The sequence below is a fragment of the Argiope bruennichi genome, chromosome 9 (genome assembly GCF_947563725.1).
Source record: "Argiope bruennichi chromosome 9, qqArgBrue1.1, whole genome shotgun sequence".
NCBI lineage: Eukaryota > Metazoa > Arthropoda > Arachnida > Araneae > Araneidae > Argiope > Argiope bruennichi.
The window spans coordinates 121,612,795-121,635,655 of NC_079159.1; the positions used below are offsets into that span (position 1 = coordinate 121,612,795).

The 22,861-nt window shown below is 31.3% G+C and overlaps 1 protein-coding gene across 1 annotated transcript in view; it reads left to right on the forward strand.

Annotated features, from left to right (window-relative positions):
• The window catches only part of LOC129983749 (papilin-like), a 206,976-nt gene that overhangs the window by 155,070 nt on the left and 29,045 nt on the right, over positions 1–22,861 (forward strand). Inside the window, exons 6-21 of the mRNA XM_056093361.1 lie at positions 1,582–1,684; positions 3,255–3,388; positions 4,657–4,780; positions 6,580–6,660; positions 6,762–6,934; positions 7,024–7,156; positions 9,324–9,450; positions 10,962–11,169; positions 12,073–12,255; positions 13,086–13,259; positions 14,381–14,560; positions 15,960–16,101; positions 17,658–17,835; positions 18,578–19,507; positions 20,490–21,214; positions 21,808–21,987. Coding sequence (XP_055949336.1) covers positions 1,582–1,684; positions 3,255–3,388; positions 4,657–4,780; positions 6,580–6,660; positions 6,762–6,934; positions 7,024–7,156; positions 9,324–9,450; positions 10,962–11,169; positions 12,073–12,255; positions 13,086–13,259; positions 14,381–14,560; positions 15,960–16,101; positions 17,658–17,835; positions 18,578–19,507; positions 20,490–21,214; positions 21,808–21,987 — 3,775 coding nt within the window. The remainder of the gene's footprint in view (positions 1–1,581; positions 1,685–3,254; positions 3,389–4,656; positions 4,781–6,579; positions 6,661–6,761; positions 6,935–7,023; positions 7,157–9,323; positions 9,451–10,961; positions 11,170–12,072; positions 12,256–13,085; positions 13,260–14,380; positions 14,561–15,959; positions 16,102–17,657; positions 17,836–18,577; positions 19,508–20,489; positions 21,215–21,807; positions 21,988–22,861) is intronic.

Consider the following 22,861-nt stretch of genomic DNA (forward strand, 5'->3'; position numbering starts at 1 on the left):
GGCGTGCTTTAACAATTTCAATCAAAGACATCCAAAAAATCCAGGAAATTAAAATCAGCTTAGTCGTTGAGGAAATGGCTGTGCCGCACTCTGACAAAGATCTTGAAGTCATATCAAGTAAACTCGCCAAGAATATTAAATTACTTGAAAAATTGCTTATCCAGTGGGAAGTCCAAATAAACACGGGCAAATGTCAAACCCTATACTTCCCCTGGAAAAGAAGCCTTCCACAACCACTAAAGTTGTTTCGAAAAGCTATACCAAGAGTAATGACACAGTTTAACTTGATGTCACCCTGAATAAACCCTTAACTTTTAAAAAACATGTTACCAAAATTAAAACAACTGTAAAGAAGTTAAGTCAAGCTTTAACCCATTTTAAATTAATATCTGATCCGAGGGACCTGAAAAATATGAGAAACTCAAAACTTTTTCAGAACAACGAGCTTCTAATCTCCGCCCCCTAATTTCATATGAATCATCTATTTGAGCGACTGCTACAAAGGCCCACATCACAGCACTAGAAAGATTGTAAAATGTGACGTTTCGGCAAATCAGTGACATAGAATGGTTTGTTAGAAACTGTGAAATCCGTAATGAACTCAACCTTTGTAATATTGCAAGAATTCCATCAACTAGATTCTTTGAGAAAATAGATAAAAATGACAACATTCGCGTAATTAAAACATTGACAACATCGCCATAAGAAATTGATTCAAAGTTTCCAAAGAACACCAAGAGACCTCGAATCAGAATTCACTATAACTTTACCACACCAACTTGACTCTGGACCATATTTGAAGAAAAAAAAATCTAACTTGACTCTGGATCAAATTTATCCCTGTCAAATTCATCCTAATTTTTTCCTCTGAAATGTTAGTTATAACCAGTGTACTATTTTGTGAATGTGTTCAACTAAATACAGCCTCTCACTTTGTAATCTCAATGCTTAATTAATATCCATATCACCTGTTCAGTCTGGATATTAAGAACCTTGATTTCAAGAACCAAATCGGCAAATCAGATGGCGGCATTTTGATAATAATGATGCGAACGCTTTACTGGCGGCTATTTGGCTATTTCCTTACTGGATGGATTTTCATTGTTGCCACATAAAACATTTTATTTTTAGAATATATCTGTTTCGGCTAAATTAATTCAATTACAGAATTCGTACTAGGCTTGCTATTCCTTTTATCCCATTCAGTATGAATGGCCCTGCATTTCGGATGGGTTATTCTTAAAGCTCAATTGATTAAATTGGCAATTATAAATTATTTGATCGGTTTCAACAAAAATATTAACTGTATAATAAGCAAATGAAACGGTTCAAAGATTTTTTGCTAATGCTTTTCTTTATATTCTATTCCATTTAAGATAAAATGAAAGAAGCGTGTAATAATTCAAGAAATATACATTATGTCTAACATATTAATCGTGTTTATAGCGGATTTTTAACCATTTTTAAACCACCAAGAGAAAAAGTGTCACAAATGAAAGGATGGTAACTAAAAAAAGATTTCTGTTTTCAGAAACAAAAGAAAATTTTTGAAATTTAATGTAACATATTTGCTATTTTTAGGATTGTCCCGAAGGCTCCAAAGATTTCCGTGAAACGCAATGCGCCAAATTCGATTCCATTCCATTTGGCGGGAAATATTTCAATTGGATTCCATATAAAAAAGGTAGTGCTTACGATGCCTGTTCTGCGTTTCTTTAAAATTTCAATGACAAAATAAATTTTGTTCTAAATCGATAATATTTCGTAAAATATTACTATTTTTAAAATATCCGCCAAGTTAATTTCAGAAATTTTCATGACTCTCTTTATTTTGTATTGCAAAAATTTGTACCAATCTCTATTAATATTTATCCTTATTTAATACAAAAATAATAGTAAATTTAATTTTTGAATATCTCATTAATTGTATTCATTTATAAATTAATACATAAATATTTGTTAACAATAATTTGAGCTTAAGTTTCAGCAATTATGATGTCATCGATCAAGGAAAATTCTTATATTAAAATCTGAGTTTAAAAGTATTATTTTTAAAAATTCAAACAAAAATATGATTTTCCTATAGCAACTTTAAAATAAACCTTTCCTTTAATGTAGTGCCTCCGAATCAAATATAATGTAGAAAGCGAAGTGAAATTAAATCTTTCTTTTTAATGAAATATTAAAAATTTGTATAGAATTTTTTATTGTTATTTATTTTTTGTATCGGATAAGAGTATACATTTATCTTATGTAGCAAAAAATAATTAATTATGTTTAGTACATTGATAGATTAAATGAAAATTGGAAGAATTAAATGCATATTGAAATTGAGAAAGACATTTTACCGAATATGATATTTCTTTACATATTTCCAAACATTATTAGGTACTTAAAAGTTCTTATAACTATACTTCATTGTACTATTGATTACATTTTGTCCGAAGTTTCAAATCGTTAATTGTGTATCATTTAAAAATATTTGGCATCTAATGCATTTAACTTTGCACTAATTAGTTATTTTTTTTTTCGTTGCTATTTGAATTTTTAAAAAACAAATAGATAGCTGATTTTTTAAATTATTATTTAATAGTTTCTTGTTATTTTTAAAATTAGAAAGAAAAATTAATCTATTTCTTTCTAATCGTAATATAAATGAAAGTCGTGTTTGTATATAATTTATGTGTACATGTATGTTCCACATTCCCGCCTTAATAATGGGTCGAATTCAATAAAATTTTGCACACTATATTATATAAAACATGAGAAGGAATACTGTCGAATTTTCAAAGTACAAAAATTAATTAAATACTCGATTAAATAGAAATTAACATTTCTGTCCTTTTTTTCGCTTTGTATTATTATCATAGTTAAAAAAATTCTTTTATTTTAAAATGTATTTTGTCCATGTTTTTATTGGTCTTAATCTAGCGATTTAACTAACTTTAAATCAGTCATTCTAACGGAGACAACCTTCCTTATTCTCCAATATTTGTTAATAAAATTTGCAGCACTAATATAACAAACATAATAAATTATGGAGAGAATTAGCGATCAGTAGTTTTTAAAAGTCGTATGGTTCAATTGATTTTCTAATTTTAATTAAAAACAGACGATAAATGGATTTTGTGTATTTTAATATTTTATTATAAAAAAAGTCGTTTTTACGTTAAAATATTATGCATGAAAGGATTTTAAAACCGATCAATGCCTGTTTTAATAATTAGTTTTTAATAAAAAAATTTACTTTTTAGGTTTCAATGAGTGCGAGCTCAACTGCATGCCGAAAGGTGGAGATAAATTCTATTACCGGCATTCCCAGGCGGTTTTGGATGGGACAAGGTGCAGAGAAGATTCCTTGGATGTTTGCGTTCAGGGAGTCTGTATGGTAAGCGACAAAATCGCGTATCATCTGATTCTTGATGTGAACGAACTGCCTTTGTGTGCTAATGTAGGCCGGATCGCAAGCTCTTAAGTTTAAGTAATGCTTATAAAAAATTGATTTATTTCGAAAATAAGGTATAAAAAAACAAGAATAGTGACAAAGTTAATAATTTCTTTCTGATATATTGGTATTCTCTGCCATCAACTTTTCTTTGAATAATTCTTTGCTGTAATATTTCCCTACTTTGACAGGTCATTTGTCCGTAGGGATTCATTTCAACGATGAATGAAGGTCAAGTCACGATTCGTAACATGCGAATGCCGTGATTCATTGTTTATAATTATAGGATATTAGGAATTATAAAACTGAACTACAAAATCTTTGATAAAAATGCATTTAAAACTCAACTTCGATTTTCTGATACTATTAATCGCATACCAGGAATTAATCGCCAAACAAACTTGCTAAGAATCACACGATGAATTCAATAAAAATGGCAAATTCCCACGAAAGATTAACATTTCATAAGTACATCCATTCATTCATTGAGCACCAATGTCATACAAGGTTTTCTCTAGGACAATACCTTTATTAGAAAGTATGCGATAAAATTTTGGGAACCACACCCGCTGCTTTTTCGATATATTTTTAAATCGGCCAAACTACTGTCCTGTCTGCCTTTCCTCTGTAGAGGTAAGAGAATATAATCAGTTTGCTACTTAACAACATAGTATTTCTCTCAAATTATTGTTTCTCAAAATTTCTTTTCTCTTCCTTATTTTAGATATTAGCTAATGAAAAACTGATAAAACATGAAAAATAAAAGTAATATAATGTACTTATGAAATGTTAATCTTTAAGACTCTATTAGAGCAAAAAATATCTGAATAAATATTTTAAAGAAAAGAAATTACCGTGTCTAATTTTTTTTAAAAAAATTAATAAATTCTATATAATGTTTTTATTTAGATAGGTTAAATGTATGCAAAAGCTCATTTTGGACAGCGGGCTATGTTTTTCGTCATCCTTCTTAATTTTCGAAATGAAATCCGTGATTCGTTTCTAAGAGAATTTTGAACAATCTTAGATAATAAAAACACTACCCTTTTACTGCAGATTCACTTACTTCCATGAATATTTTACTTTCGTTCGCTCTTCATTTTGCTACTTACGATATAGATAAAATACTGTATACAAATATTAGATTTTGATTTTAATGTACGTTTGCTGTTGAGATTATTCTAATGATGTGCATCCATTCAACGAGACAGGCTGTTGGATGCGACATGATGCTGGGCTCTGATGTCAAGGAAGACAAATGCCAGGAATGCGGAGGGGATGGAAGTAACTGCAAGACCATTGAAGGCGTGTTTGATCTAAAAAATCTGCAAGTAGGTAAGTTTAAGATCATTTTATCTATCTTCTATTTGTTGACACACTTGCTTCTAGTTTTGTAAATGCTTGTGGATTATACTAAAGGCACATATTTTATATCCAGGAAATATCATTATTATTATTTTAAATTTGGCATTCTTTTCTTTATTATGTTTCTCTAAGCTCTTAGACATAGAGCATTATTTCAGAAAGGAGGTTGTTTCATATCTTTAAATTGCATTTCTAAATTAAGTTCAGTTCAGTTATATTAATGTCCCAGTTTGAAGTAACATAAGGACTATTTTGGGACGGATCACACCATTTTGAAACGTGTTTTGATGACGACGACGATACTTGAGCCGTAATAGAAGTATTTTTAATAAGCATATATTTCTGTAATCAGTGGCGAAACTTTGGATTTTGTAAAATAGGCTGTTTATTGATTCATTTACAAGTCTTTTGGATAGAATATGAATTTGATTTGCTCCAATGGAAATTTCTATGTTGTTTGCTTGTGATTTCTTATAATCACGTATACCAGTACTGTTAATTGATTTCCATCCATGCTTTGTATAATATTTTAATGGTGCTTGTAAAACTATATTTTGGAACAAATGAAAGTGCCTATATCTCATATAGACGTGTTATTTTAAAATATCTTGGTATAAACCTTTTGAGATTACTCAACAGTTCCAGATAAATATTTACCGCTGTGCAATGGTCGTAATTCAAATAGCAATGCTTTTTTGAAGCCTGAAATTAACAAATTAAAGAAGAAGTAAAAGAGAACAAATGAATTTTAAATACATATTTTATGTACAAAATTGCAGACAGTGCTATTCTAAACTGCAGTTGCTGTCAGCCCAAGAATCACACAGTTTCTTAGCTAAGTGAATAATGTTGTTCAAACCCATGTGAGTTTCTTTCCCTCCTTCCGAAATATCATCAGCGTCTTAGCAAATTAAATGACGCACTGTTAAGTTAATTAAGTCGTATACAGTTAAATTTTCGTGCCTTTATTATATTTGGCTTTAAAAGTGACACAGACCAACGTTTTGTTTCTACGGCGCTGTCTACGACCAGTGGCGTAGTGAAGATGTGCCTTGATTATAGTGCGATTTGTTTCCGTGGTGCTGCCTAAGATCAGTGGCGTATTGAGGATAAGTGGCGTGCTCACTATAATATGATCCCCCCCTCTAATCGTCATTATTTGAGTTACATGAGTAACTGGCATCCGGGACATAGTATTATTGTTTCAGCATGTGTGGCATTTCTCTTTAAAAAGTGGCTTAAATGCCTCTAAGACCGGTATATTTGGTATCTATACTCTCCCTCTTTCCCCTGGTTCCTGTGCCACTGTTTGAGATTTGTACTTTGGGCATAGAAAGCCCTTTATCAGTTTCTCCTCCATCTCTACCTACTGGCTTTACATCGCCCTCTTAGTAATTAACAAAAGTTCTGAGCTTTTCTCCGCAACCGCAATTACAACAATCCTGTGAATTACGTCTTCTTCAAAATCGATGGCATTATCATCGGAAACAAGATTCTTGTGTTTCAATGTAATTTTCGAATGCATTTATCCCTTATAAGAGTCACGTCGAATGGAAAATTATCTGTACCATTTTGCAACTTGAATTACAACCATTTATTTTATGATGATTATTACAAGAAGTGGTTCTTTGTTTTAGTACCATTTCTTTGTTTTTGATTGTTTACTTATTTATTGTTCTTTTCAATGTTAAAGCGCATACTTATGCTTGGTTAAAAAAAAAAGAATCGTAATGAAAATCGTGAAAAAAAAAACATATATTTCTTTGTAGGCTACAATGACATCATTTTGATACCCACCGGAGCTACTTCCATCAAAATTAAAGAACTGGAACCTTCAAATAATTATTTGGGTGAATACTGATTTTTATCTTACTTCAAAGAATTTTTTCCACTTTTACAATTTCTTTTCTTAAGATTCTTTTATTAATAATTTTTTGATTGCGCCATTTAGCTATAAGAAATTCAACTGGCTATTATTATTTGAATGGAAATTGGCAAATCGAGTTTCCCAGAACTCTGAAATTTGCTGGCTCTCACTTTTATTATGAAAGGGTACCAAGGGGCTATGTTGGACAAGAATCAATTGAAGCGCCCGGTCCCATAACAGAACCTATATATATATCCGTAAGTTATTATATATATATTTTTAAATTCGATCTGATAACGATTTTTATTCGAAAAATATCTAAAAAGAAATAAAATTATCGTTTTAGCTTTTGTATCAGCAAAAGAATTTAGGTATCAGCTACGAGTACTCTGTTCCACTTGGAATCAGTAATACTCAGCCGGACAACTATGTATGGGTCTATTCGAATTTTGGTGCTTGCAGTCGATCTTGTGGCGGAGGTAAGGCTTAAGCATTTTATACTTGTATTTTCAAACGCATTTGATATTTTATTCAATGATGCTTAATATTGATTGCTTAACAAAATCCATGTTAAGCATGACTATAATAACTTTCGCAAAAAGTAAGAGTGTTGTAAATTGTTTAGTCTCAACCAAATACAGGCGTTATTTGGTTTAGCACAATTTTTTTTACCCATTTCGGCACTATAATCGAACCCCTCATGCTCTGTTTTTAAATGGATTCCGACATTTTCTCCGGATGCTACTAAGGTGAAACAGGGTTACTTGGTACAAATTGTTTCCAACAATCTTTTTGCAGATGTACCCAATGTAGAAGTTGTTGAGTGAATTCATATCGATAAAATCATATCATGGTTGAGACACTGATGGATGAACAAATGTGAACTCACAAAAAGGCCAGATTCAGGAAGTGGATTCAAATACAGAAGAATAAATGATCGGTAAAACTAAATTCTTTTGGAAAAGGTTTCTGTTGTATCGATTGGCTTTATATGGCTGCCACTATCGAATTTTGAGCTCTTACTTAAAACTTATGCATATACCTTTGGATTAAAAGGTATCAATGTTGATTGTTAGCAAATTTTGATTTCGACAGGTTGCGGCATAACGACCAACATAAGACCGATAATCACTTAACTAAGTTTCTTTTCCACTCCGTTTTTTTGCTAATTTAACAGAGAAAAGGTCGAAATTTTATTTTTTATTTATAGATTTCCATCCTGAGACTAAAAAACATGGCCTTTCATATTATAAAAATAATTTAATTCTGAATATTTATATTTTTTTACACAATGCACTTATTTTTTAATTATGCAAATATTTTTTAGGCTCTGAAATGTAAGACTTTAGTTTAGTTATATTAACGTCCCGTTTTAAAGAAACATTGAGACTTTTGGGGCGGACCTCGTCATTTTAAAATGCGATCAGATGACGAGGACGATACCTGAGCTGGCACTCCCTCTCCAAACTTCCACACCACACCACTGGGTCTGAAACATGAGAAATGACTGAGAAAGATAAAGGGATTCTTTCGATATTTGAAAGAGGAATTTCAAGGAAAATATATGAGGCATTAAACCTGGTAATTGTTGGATAAAAAAAAAACAATTCAGAAATTTACAAACTATATAAAGAGCCAGATATTATTAAATTCATTGCGATACAGAAGAATGAATGGGCAGGACACTTAATAAAATTGGGTGACCACTAAAAAGATCTTTTTGGCTAAACCATCTGGTACTCGAAAAAGAGGGCGACTAAAAACTTAGGTGGATTGATTGCCTGGAAAAAGACTTTGAAACGATTAAGGTGACAAATTGAAAAGCCAAGAATGAAACGGCATGGAAAGGAACTCTGAGAAAGGCCTGAGTTCCTCCGGGATTGTCACGCCAGTGAAAAAGAAGAAGAAAGAATGCTAGAAAAAATGACCATGTCAGACGGCCCTAGAGTCCATGCCTTACCAAACCACCACCAACTTGAAACAAATAGTAAAATCATCTTGAGCTCTAGTATATACATAGTATCGTTCATCCAGCGCAGTCTACTTTTCATTAGAGAAAGTACTTCCATTTTAGAGAATGTTTAATCCTTGCAAAACTAATGAGATATCGGAATATATTCAAACGAAGGCAATTTTTAAAAAAAATCAGTCATAAAAATGTTAAGAACATTAATACATTCATTTAGAAGGTACAATTATGAAATGCTAACCAAACATTTTAAGATGTTAGAATTACAAATTTATACTATAATGTATATAAATGTATTTAGTTGTAGAATTGTAAGTTTAGCCATCGAAGATGCTCCACTGTGTTTGTTTCACACAAGTTTTTTTTTTTTTTTTTTCCTTTTTGTAAAATTGTTACTTATTATAAATAAGAAATTTTTCTCTCATTCTTTGACTTCCATTGCCAATTTTCACCTCTCATTTTCTTCCTGAAAATTCTAAAAATTGCATTTAGGTAATACAAACATTCAGATTTTGATACTTTTAGAATTAATGGTATTATAAATCTGAGAATGATGTTAACATGCTATATGCGGCTGGCTGGATTACTTTTAATTACTATAAAATGTGGACATTAATATTCTTAATTAGTAATAATTTTGATATGTTTTTTCTTAACGCATTTTCATTTGCGTTTAGGTATCCAAACAAGAAGTGTGAATTGTGCCACTTCGTCATCCTATGAAGTTGTTGCGGACTATTTATGTGATGTTGCCTATAAACCGCCTACTAATCAGACCTGTAATTTGATACCGTGTGCTGCTCAGTAAGATCTTATTCTTTTCGTGATTTTTATCTAACAGTAGAAACTGCAGTTAATTAATCTAATTAATGAAAAAATAATTGCTTCTTAATGTCAATCCTTATTTATAATTGTGAGGAAATGGGGAATTTTTTTCTGTTATTATTTCAAGGCTCTAAAAATATTCAATATTATCATATTTAATTTTTATAAAACTACAAAATAAATACTTGCTCCATCCAATTTAAGTTTTGTTTGTTTTGCATCTTTCAACATTTGTTTGTGTTAATATTTGTATTTGTATACATCTTTTATCATTTGTATTTGCACGGTTTCCAAATTGAAAACGATAAATTTAATGTCATACGATTGTGTTTTACCCTCAGATACAAGAGTTTTTATAATGTTATTAATCAAATAATGCATACTATAGGAAATATGAAGCACTGAATATTAATGGAAATAATCATTACTGCTTGTTCCATGCAAACTGAAAAAAAAAAATTAGTTTTCTCTTTCGTGTTTTATCCATTATGTCAAGGACTCAAATCAGCATCGATATATTTCCACATCAGTCATCGACGACTGACACTCAACTTTCTGTTCGTACCGTGTCACTGATGACTGACGTTAAATTTTCAATACAGACCGCGGTAGTTGCAGGTGGCCGACTGTATAAAATATGATTTAAAGCAAAAAAATTGCATTCTATTATTAATAAATTAATAAATGTGCCTAAATTTTCCTGATCAAAATATTTTAATGGGTTTTATTCAAACACTGCAAACATCTTATGTGTAAGATGAAACTAAACATCGTTGGAGACCGCTGGATCAAAAGAAAAGGAAGGAAAAATTTATGTGGGACTTAACATGTTAATTAATAGGTTAAATACGTAAGATGATATTAATGAATTTCATTTTATGCGCTTCCATATACTTAGAAAAATAAATGAATGATTTTTTAAAAAATTTTATTATAGGGGAAAAAAAGAATATTACTACGAAATTATTGCCGTGAACAATGAACAATTTTGATGCTAAAACTATTGTTGTTGTTGTTATAACTAAAAACAAATGAATTAATTTCCTTTTAGCAATTAAGCCAAGTGCATTTTGTACGCGATTAGAGCCTTCATTCTTCTTGGAATACTGTTGACAAATATTAATGATTCCATATCACAAATGCTTCAAATAAATGCCTGCGGTTTTCGAGCGCTTTCATTCATGTTCAAGGTCATAAGGTGGAGAGAATTGCCATAATATCCTATGAATGTTCTCTCACAGTAAAGCGTTGACGTAGGAATGTAAATAAGCCGATCTAAATAAAAATATTTGTTTTATATTATACACATTACCTTTAAGTGCTGATGCTTTCATTCTGGTGTTTCAATAGTGCATTCATTAAAATAATAATGCATTAACATGCTCATAAAAAGGGTGCGTCTAATAATTTGGCCAAGGACTGTTATTATATTATTCTCTTAGAACTACTGTTTTGTATACGAATATAAAATCGTTTGTTTCTATTTAAAGATGGCATGTATCTACTTGGGATGAATGCTCCAAATCTTGTGATGGCGGTGTTCAGTACAGACAAGTTCATTGTCAAAGGGAGAGCCAAGGCTTGGGAGTTGTAGTGCCCGATTCGGAGTGTTCGACTACCCAAGGTGCAAAACCTGTGTATGCAAGAGCTTGCAATGACAATCCTTGTCCAAGATGGAAGATTGGAGAATGGTCTTCAGTAAGTGATTCTTCTTACGTTGCATTCTGCAAATGAAAATTTAGGAGCCGAAATCTCTACTAATAATAAAGATAAATGTGTGTGTTTGTATGTGTATTGGCTATGTCAAAAGGTCCGCCCATTTGATTTAAGGCTTCCAAATTGGCGCATATATAGCATGGAAGGTAAAAATGTATACTTCGGAGCAATTGTTTTGAAATTTTATTTCATTAAAATTTAATTAATTAAGCTTAATTCCTGCTTTTCCCTCGTTAACTTCCAAAAATATTATTGAACAAAAACAAATTTTACATCACTGCAAAAGTTGAAAAATTGCCTTTCTATAACCATATCGATTTAAAATTCGTGCAAATTTTACTGAGTTTTGGCAATTTGTAAAAAAAATATCATTTTTACTTAATTTTCAATATTATTGAAATGAAATTCAAACCATTTTCATTGTTTCATCAAATATTTAATCGAATGATTTTGCTTTATAGTTGAAAGCTAATGACGCAGGGTTTGGTTTTATATTTGAATAAAATAATAAATTTACAACAACACGAAAGTTGGGAGATGGATGAATGGGATACATACGTTTTTAATTGTAAAATAATGTCATGGAACTGACAGTTGGATGGAATCATGAAACATGATGTTATATCTAAACTCGGGGAACTATCTGGTCTTCAGCAGCGGCTAGAATAAAATAAATCAGTGTGTATTAAATATCAATTATTTTGCTGTAAAAAAGAATTTCTGTTTCTCCTATCATCATTCCTTGCTGTTTTAAAATGTCACACGATTTTTTTCAACTCTTTATTCATAACGATAAAATATGTATTAAATATGAAAAAAATATATATGCCTTAAAATGTATGTATCTATCCATAAATTTAAAAATCGTTTTAATTTCATTTTTAGTGTGACAAATTATGCGGAGAAGGTATCCAACGGAGGGAAGTCGAGTGCAACATGAAAGTGGCTGATGATATCGATAAAGTCATCAGTAAAGAGTTCTGCAAGGAGGAGGAGCCAGTCTCTGAACAAGTCTGTCACCTGAGGCCATGTGAAGAAACGGAGTGGATAGTATCGGAGTGGAGTGGAGTAAGTAAAAATACAATAATTTCAATGAAATTCTATTAATTTATTTTTTTTCTTTTTATTGTTTCTTTCTCTTGTATAAAATATGGAAAAGGTATTCTAATCATCGGAATATTCGAACTCAAATGTTTTTGACTTACTGACTTACCTGAGTTGTAAAACATCCCTTTGGAAAATATCTCACCGTCTGTCCTTTTGTCTGTTTGTCTGTGACAAAGATAACTCAATAACGCTTTTAGCTATACGGATGAAATTAGGTATATGGTCTATAACGCAAAAATGCTTTTAGTTAAACGGATGAAATTAAGTATATGAAGTTAAGTATATCTTTACATCAAAATTGTAGATTTTTGCTAAATTTTGAGAAAAATCTATTGAGAGGAAGTCTGTCTGTCTAAAGTGCGAATGTAAGTTAACACGATAGCTACGAAACGAAGAGAGCTAGATGGATAAAATTGGGTTCGTATATTTAACATCTTTAGCGTAGACAAAATATCAAATTTTGTGCCAAATCCAACAAAAGTTTGAATGTCTGTCGGCCTATACATTCAGAAGCATGTAAAAGCGATGACTTAAAAACGCGATGACTGAAATATGTCAAATATGGTATATGATTTTGTGAATGCAATTGTATTTCTGTGTCAAATTTTAATTTGATCATTTGGTTAAAAAAAAAAAAGTCTAAAACACAAATTTATCCTTATAGTGAGTATACGAGAAAGTTTTACGGAGACCACTCCCGCTGGCTAAAAGCAGTTATAAAAAATAGCAGTCTGTAAAATGAGAAATAATTTTACTAAATCTTTCGCTATTATTTTTTTTTATTATTATAGTGTGATGGCGTTTGTGGCTTAACAATGGAATCCCGCGCCGCCTATTGCGCCAGTCAGGATGGAAAAATCCATGATGAAAAAATGTGCATTGGCAAAATCAAACCGTCTTTGGAGAGGAAGTGTCCCAACCATCAACACTGTGAAAGCATGTGGCACGCTTCGGAATGGAGTGAGGTAAAGATTTGTATTCATGGAATCATTAGATACATTGGTCATTTATAAGCTATAGAATATATTTGCTATATCTCTTAGTGGAACCAGTAACAACACATTTAAGATATAAAGTGGACATTGGCTGATTTGGAACTGATAGGGCATGATAAAAATTTGAGATATCCAAAAATTGGGATATAGAAAACAACGATTTTTAAACCAAAGATGGAATGAAAATTTATTTTTTTAATGTTCAACATTCATATTTAAATAATGCATAGTAAATAAATAGGATTATGTTTATAATTAATTAATAAATGGCAACTATTTTAATAAATTGATAATAACGTTAAAAAATGAAATATTTTTAAAATAATTCCTAAACAGGTAAGTAATTTTGTAATTACATATTCATAGTGTAGTCATATTACTTTTAAGTAAGAAAGAAATTTTAATAAAACAGATTGTACGCAGTTATTTTACAACTCATCAGTTTTCAACTATTTACGATTTTAAACGTAAGATATGCATTTGACATCTATTTTATTTTAAAGGAAGTTTGAAATCTTTATTCCATTATAGACTGAATGTATTGTGTTAGGATAAGGTATATCGTATGAATTAGAAACTGTAAAAATCATACACTTATGGCTGCTATGAGGTACCGACATTAAAGTTAGGAAAATGATTAAAATAATAAGGATAAGTATTTATAATTTTTTTTTATTTTGACTTTGAAATATAAATGATATTTTAGCTGAAAATTCAGGATACCAAAGAAAAAAAATCAAAATAAAGCGACTGATATCTGGTAAGATGAAATTCGAGTCAATCAAGTCAATCACATGAGATAAATACATGAGATAAATTCAATTTCTCTTCATATTAGAGAATTTTGTTTATTTGAAAAGATAAAACAAACAGGCTATTCTTTGAAAATAATTAAAAGTTATAAGAAAATAAGAGTTTCATTGGCAGATTGAATTCGTTATTCTAATGATTGATATTTTAATCAATAGATAAAAGATGTTACTTCCATTTCATTTTTAAAACATCCGTATTAATATCCTAGATATCATTGCGTTCCGTGAATGACGAGTAACTTCACTATTTTTGTTTTGTTTCGTTTCGTTTTTGGCCAGTGTTCTGCTGCGTGTGGAAGAGGCATGAAAACCAGAACGGTCTTCTGCGGTTCCTGGAGGAACGGAGAAATACATAAAGTTTCTGATGATCTTTGCGAAGCTTCTAAGAAAATGAAATCCGAAGAGGAATGCTATGGCAACAGATGCGGTGGAACCTGGTTTACTGGGCCTTGGTCTAGGGTAAGTCCACAAACTTTAGTTTATTCAAAGCCTCTTAAAAATAACGATTTTAAGAGAACAAAATAATTTATCGAAACTATTTTCTGTGTGTTTCACATGCAAAGTGGATTGTAGTATACTTTTTAACAAACATATGTGTGGATTTTGAGGACTGTTTCATAAAAAGCTACTTTTCCCGAATGAGAATTTAAAAGTATGCGTTATGATTTATATTTTTTTCGATGTATTTATTGGAAGGTTATTATTATCTGGGACGGAGAATTTTTTTTTTAACATCTTATATATGTATATATTTGGAATCTGTTTAGGCATTCGGTTAAGATCATATTTCAAAATTTCACCTGTCTTCTTACATATTTCAAATTTACGTAAATCTCAATTCAAGTTGAAATCGTCGTAAAATTTAATGAAATTCTAACCTCTGTTTCAAAATATCATATCACAGTGGAGTTTCGTCTTTCTTCCTATTATTTCTATTTTACTCTTAAGAACAGCAAAGACGACGTGCTCCCACAAATGTGTTAATATTATCTTAGCGCAAGTGAATATATATACATTAACTAAAATAATAAAAAGAATTGTTGAGCATTTGTTTGGGATTCATTTGAAAAGGTTTATTTAAATTTAAACAGCATCACAGAAATAAAAATGGCATATCTAAAAAGCTAAAATAAACTCTTAAAATGGAGCAAAAATGTTTTTATACAATATTATGGTTTAAGGTTGTTGAGAGCATTTCAATTCATTCTTAATGAAAAGTGAATTAAAATTTTGATAAACATTTTTCTTAATAATTCAGTGCAACAACCATGTGCCAGATTGAAAATAATCATGTGCCAGATTAGATAGTTCTAGGTGCAAGAATCTGTAGTGTTATTTAAAACAATTTTTGCATTATGCCTGTCACATTTAACAATTTGAAAATAGTGTCCTGTTTTTAAAATGAACAACTCTTATGAAAATGCTGATTTTTAGTATTGCCTCTTTCAGCCTATGCTATGTTTACAGTATTTTCTAGAAACTACCATTTCTAGATTTTATATAAAAAGCAATAATCATGTTGACCCCAGTAGCATAACAAATAGATTTTATTTTATTTTTAAAAGAATTACATCTGATTTCTAATATTTTATTTTTTTAAAAATGTCACATCTGATTTCTAATATTTTATTTTTTTAAAAATGTCACATCTGATTTCTAATATTTTATTTTAAAAAGTATATCTGCTTTCTAATATTGTATTTAAAAAAGTGTTACATATGATTTCTAATATTTTATTTAAAAAAGTATTACATCTGATTTCTAATATTTTATTTAAAAAAATGTTACGTGTGATTTCTAATATTTTATTTTATAAAATGTTACATGTGATTTCCAATAATGAACTGAATGCTTTTAGTGCTCTGTTCCATGTGGAGGAGGGCAGCAGAAAAGGAAAGTGATGTGCGTGTTCCAAGATGCTATCGTCTCCCATTCCAGATGCGACATTCAATCTCAGCCAGATGACGTGCAACCCTGCCACATGCATCCTTGCGATGAAGGTACTGGACGTTTCGTATTGGATTACTCGCTATATTAAACATTTTATCACGAAAGCAAGCAATTTAGATACATTTTGAATAAAAAACGCAACATAATAAACATGGATTCGGTGACTTAAAATGCTGAAGATTTATTTCATTATCGCAGGATATATGTCATGTCTGCTTCGCCCTTTGAAATATCAAAATATTTCCATCTGATAGCTATTTGATGTAAAAATTAGCTTTCAAAACAAATAGATAGAATTTTTTTTATATCTGAATTATATTTATTTATCAAAGATCTGAAATTTTAAGTTTTTTAAATTGAATTAATTTTTTTTATATCACATTCGTATTTGTTAAGCGATTCTAAGGTCTTATAACCTGACCTCATTTCCTTTCCTAATGTTTCAAGTGTATTATGTTTATCAGTTTTGAACTAATTTGATTTCCGAGAAAAATATTTTACATAAAAATAGATATTACTTTGAATTGTGTAGAGACAACCAACTTCACTTCTGCTCATTCTTAGCATGCAAATCAGCTCTTTTTACAAATCGTAAAAAACTAGCATGCTAAGAATAAGTTTGGCTTTCTTAGGAGAACTGCTAAAGAATGTTTATTTTAGCATTACAAATAAAAGCACATGAAGAATATTCTATTATGTATGCTATTATTATTACTCATTAACTGATAATTATCGATTTCAAAACAATTTGACGCTTATATTGATGTTAAAAAACACGAAATGTATCATGACTCTCAAAATCAATGATTGATTTATGAAGTGCCCCTAAAAATCAATCAATGATTTTTGATAAAAATCAGTGATTGACTGATGACTGGGAAACTTGAAAAATCATCATTGATGTAGTGTCTAAAACTTTCCGTACGCAATTTTGTGCAATTAGCTTTCACTAATTATTTATCCTATAAAATCCCATTTTGTTGTTTCTAAAACTGCTGACATGAGTTAACGTTAAGAATTCATAGTGTTACAGTTGCAATTATCTTTTGGCGTTTAATTTATTTTTAAACATAATAAATTATTGATGAACCACCGATCTAATATTTGTATAATTGGCATAGTTTTTATATGTGTAAACTTTATTATTGACTTTCGTAATTTTAATCTTTTCCATTTCTGTGTTGATTTAAAAAAATCACGTTTTTTTTTTTTTTACTTTATACAGACTTAAATCGTATTGCTGTTTGCCGTAAAATTATCATAAGTTGTTGTTGAGTATGACCACTATCAAATTATGATTATAAAAGCATCATAATTTGAAAAAATCATAATTCACTAGCATTAATTTTAAATATCATAATAAAAATATCATAATTCACTAGTATTAATTTTTTTCCTTTCAAATATATGCATTTGAATGTTAGATAATTCAATATAACATGGTATTTGCTTGTAAATTTCCTTGGGTTCTATTTAAAAATGACTTGTTGTATTATTATTTATTTATTTATTAATTAATTATCTTTTCTCTCTCTGTTAGATTGAAAGTTAATAAAAATTAGTGGAAAAAGTATCTGAAAATATAAGCTATTTTTCTTTGTTACAGATGAGGTAATGATAGTAGGAGGGTGTCACAAATCAAAGTATGGTTGTTGCCCGGATGGTGTTACCACTGCAGGACGAAATGACGAAGGCTGTCCACCTGATACTTCAGAACAAAACTGCACAAAAACTGAATTCGGTTGCTGTGTAGATGGGAAAACACCAGCTGCAGGTCCCTTTGGGTATGGATTATTACTGCCCTCAATTTGGCAGAGTGATAAATTCTTTGGAGAGAATAAACACCCGCAAACAAATTTATAAAATTATTGATATAAATATTTGCATCTATTACAATAAATAAATTGGCATTTAGATATTAATATCTTTTTTGCGAAAAATTCAAAAATTATCATGAGCTTATTTGCCAATTACGTAGATTTTAAAAATATTTGTTCGTCAGACGCTTTAAAATATAAAATTTCAGTGTTTTAATTTTTGAAAAAATGTGATCAATGAGACAATTACTCATTTGGGGATTGTATTTATGAAATGATGCAAATTATTTACACAATTATTTTTATATTAAGCTTTGCTTTTACTTTCCTCTTTGAATGGAACTATGTGGTCTAGTTTTAAGGTTTGAGGTTCAATGCTAGATGATAGCTGTCTGATTAGAGACTAAATATATGTGCCTTGTGTACTAGAAAACTGCTATCAATTAGCCTTTTTTTTTGTAGTGTAAATCATTAGAAAATAGTATGCTCTCTCATTGGAATATAATCCCTTAAGTAACCTTTCTATTTCCTCAAATTTCATTTTAATTTGATATTCATGATATATTTATATACTTTTGAAAAATCTTTACAAGCAAAATTTAATGACTGGATAGTATTTTTCATTTTTTGAAATTGTTTTTCTATTCCATATTACTAATGCAATTAATTGCTTGTCATTCATGATTAATTTTACATTCTGAAATTTTAGAAAGGGATGTCCGAGAACGGTCAACTGCAATGAAACTAAATATGGGTGTTGTCCAGATGGCATTACTCCATCAAAAAGTGAAGACCTACGAGGTTGTTATGAAAACTGCGAAGACTCATTATGGGGTTGTTGTCCAGACGGTTTCACTCCTGCTCTTGGCACAAATAATGAAGGTTGTAGTAGCATTGAAATCAGCTGTAAGGACTCACCCTTTGGATGTTGTCCTGATGGCGTTACCCATGCCACTGGGTCTGACTATGATGGATGCGATTTGGATGTATCTTCAGGAGAAGATTGCACTTACTCTGAACATGGCTGCTGCCCTGATGGCATTACTCCTGCAGAAGGCAAAAACTTGGAAGGATGTCCAGAAAAGTCTAGAAAAGGTAAAAGATCCCATTGCGAATCTTCCCTTTATGGTTGCTGCCCAGATGGTGTGACCCCTGCTGACGGCAAAGATTATCTTGGGTGTTTTGAAGGCAGTGGTGATATTGGAAATGACTGTCAAAATACTTTATATGGTTGTTGTCCTGATGATACTACCGCTGCTGAAGGTCCACACTTTGCTGGATGCCCTATACCAAAAAGTCATGGCAACCATACGCACCATGAAGAGGCTCACTGTAGTCGCCATCCATATGGGTGTTGCAGAGATGGAAAATCCGTTGCAAAAGGACCAAATTATTTGGGTTGCAGAGATACAGAGAGCAGTTTTGATCAACATTGTTCTAATACAGTATTTGGTTGTTGTTTTGATGGCAAAACTCCAGCTCAAGGACCTAATAAGTTCGGGTGCTGTCACATATCTCAGTATGGATGCTGTCCTGATAATGTAACTGTTGCCTCTGGGCCGTACCATGCTGGCTGCAGCTGTCATACTTACCCTCATGGATGCTGTCCTGATGGAGTAACTGTTTCCAAAGGCCCAAGGTTTGTATTTTTGAATAATCCTTTTGAAAATTATTGTATAACATCAACATTCAAAGGGAAAAATTATGAGAATTAATTTCTGTAAAAAATAATGTAATATAATATTATGCATTGCAACAACTCACACTTTTATATATTCGTCTGCTAATTTTTATTACCCCTATTATGGTTTCCTTAAAATGCCGAATAGCATTTTTCGATATCTATCCGTTATGGGCCGGCAATCAGAACAGCATTGTGATATATCGTACAATATCTTTTGCTAATAGGTATTTTATTTTGGTATCAAAGTGAAAAATTAAAAGAAAAAAAAATTATTCGTTTAGTTTACTATATGTGATAAATTTTCTGTTCTTTTTCTTTGCATTTTTTGTTCTTTTATATTCTGTGCATCTATAAACTAGTTTTTTTTTTTTTTTTCTTTCAAACAAAACTAGTTTGAAGAAAATTTTCAGTAATGATTTGGTTTACATTGAAATTTACAAATTTTAATAAATACCGTTTATCGTGTTATTTGTTTTTTAAGTGAAAAATTTAAGGAACACAAATTATTCGTTTAGGTTATTATATGAAATTGATTTTTTTGTCCTTTTTCTTTCCATTTTTGTTCTTTATTATTATGTGCATCAATGAACTAAATATTCTTCAAACAAAAGCATTTTAAAGAAAATTTTCAATAATAATTTTGTTTGCATTGAACTTTTACTTTTACACTAAACAAAATAATTTATTCGCTTGCTTAGGAAATATTTGTGTACATTTGTTCATCTATATACGATAAGTATTTATGCGTTCATTAATAAGCATCTATATCTTGCTAAGATAGCCTAGTGTTTCATTTAAATAAAACGCCATCATCAAGCTCATTGTTGATTGTAAACTTCATTTTAAACTAACTTTTCTCTTGATAAGAAAGATTATTTCTTCCTGATTAATTTTATTAGTGAATTTTATTTATGACTATATATTTTTCTAAAACCAGATTCGAAGGGTGTTCTTGTGATCACTCAGCATATGGCTGCTGTCAAGATGGTTATTCATATGCAAAAGGACCAAATTTTGAGGGATGTGATTGCAAAAACACGCTTTATGGCTGCTGTCCTGATAACTTAACACCAGCAATGGGACCTCATGGAAAGGGATGCGAATGTCACAATCTTCGGTTTGGTTGCTGCCCTGATGGCGTCATGCCAGCTTTTGGAGCCAATCATACTGGATGTCCATGCAAAACCTTTCCATACGGCTGCTGCGCTGATGGAAGAACGGTTGCCAAAGGTCCAAATGCTGAAGACTGCCCATGTGAAGCTACAACTCACGGTTGTTGTCCTGATCACAAAACGGCTGCAAGAGGTCCATATAACGAAGGTTGTCCTTGTCATTCGCTTCTGCATGGATGTTGCCCTGACAATCAAACTGCAGCCCAAGGACCAAACTATCAGGGTTGTCCTTGTATGATCATGCCATTCGGTTGCTGCCCTGATAAGCAGATGGCAGCTAGTGGACCAAACTTCCAGGGATGCCCTTGCAAGTCCATGCTGTATGGTTGCTGCCCTGATGGAAAAACTTCTGCCCAGGGACCAGGGTATGAGGGATGTCCTTGTATATCATTTCCATATGGATGTTGTCCTGATGGGATTACACCTGCTAGAGATCAAAATTTTGGGGGTTGCAAAGGACCCAAGAAAGTTCACAAGAATTTAGTTACATGTAAGTTATGAATTATTATTATTATTTTGCGTTTTAAGATTATAAAATGAGTAATTCATGTATCTTACTAGTGATAAGTCTAATCATAACTGGAATAATTAGAAATAGCACAAAATGTTTCTAATTAGTTTTTTGGTTCATTTTTCCTTTGTACGAAAATAGAAGGCATTAGATTACAAAATATCATAGCATTAAATATTACAGTCTTGTCCTTAAGGTCCTAAGAATATTCATTAGGCAACTGTAATTGCATTTTCCATTTTCCACTGATTTTTAGATTTTTGCAAAATATTTCTAAGATTTATATCTTTTGTAACATGGTAAATTATTGTTCCAGAGAATTAGTGATATACATTAATAAAAAAAAAATTGAAGAAACTTTTAGAGTCCAAATAACACGAAATTTGTGGAGAAAAACCCTAGTATTTATTCATCGTTTCAAAAAAAAATTATTTTAAAGTTGAAACAAAGTAATAATTTCCTCTACGATGCAAATATTTGTCCAATTTGAGAACATTTAGAATTATTTTTAAAATTTTCTTCATGTCATTATTTTGTGCTTCATTCCGTGTAAATATTGTATTCTCTTATAGCTGATGTCTGCAGTTTGCCTAAGGAGAGAGGACCTTGCCATAACTTCACTGTGAAATGGTATTTTGATGTTACTTATGGTGGCTGCAGTCGATTTTGGTATGGAGGCTGTGATGGTAATGGAAATCAATTTAATTCTCAAGATGCTTGTGAGCAAGTGTGCGTTAACCCTGAAGGGCCTGGTAAGTATCTACGCAATGACTTCTTCTGTTTTAATACATCTGACTGTACTACAGTCAAATCTTTAAAATGTGCAATTCTTCGAAGACATTTGATGTTTTTTCATTACTAATTATATTTGTTATCTTAAAATTTATAAAGTTCAATTTAGAAAACATTTTATGTATAAAGTTGCCCAAATGAAAAGTGGACAAGTTGAATCAAAAGAAATCACCATGGGCGTTGTAACACAGGTCCCCTCGTTTAGGTAGCAGGTCTATGTCTTTGCTGTAGAAAGATGGTGATTGATTCTTGAGGAAGTCCTGCACAGCTTCCGTCACTTCGTCGTCCGAATGGAAACGTGTCCTCTGTAATGCTCTCTAAAGTGGGCCAAAGATGTGGAAGTCACGGAGTGTCAAATCCGGACTATACTGCGGGTGTTCCAACACTTCTCAACGGAATTTTGTTATGGTCGTCTGGGTCACACGGGAGAGTGTGGGCGGGCATTGTCATGGAGAAAGATCACTTGTTGTGTGAGAAAGCATGGACGTTTGCTTTTGATTCCTTTCTGTAATTTCGTCAGAGTACTGCAGTGTTTTGTATAATTGATAGTGTTCTCTGGAGGCATGAAATCAATCAAGAATGGTCCATGGCAATCTAAGAATAAACTGTACAACCGTACATTGTTCCGATCTGGATGCATCCATGCATAGCACGACTTTCGATCCATTTCTTCTACCACGAATCCTCCACACCGTCTTTTATATCCCTGTTCGGTGACGCTACTATAGCTGCAATCATTCTGACGCAATCGCAAGCGTCCACTTTTCATTTGGGCAACCCTCGTAAATATAAGCTGATATTTTGAAGCGATTTATCTTATAATTAGATTTGGTT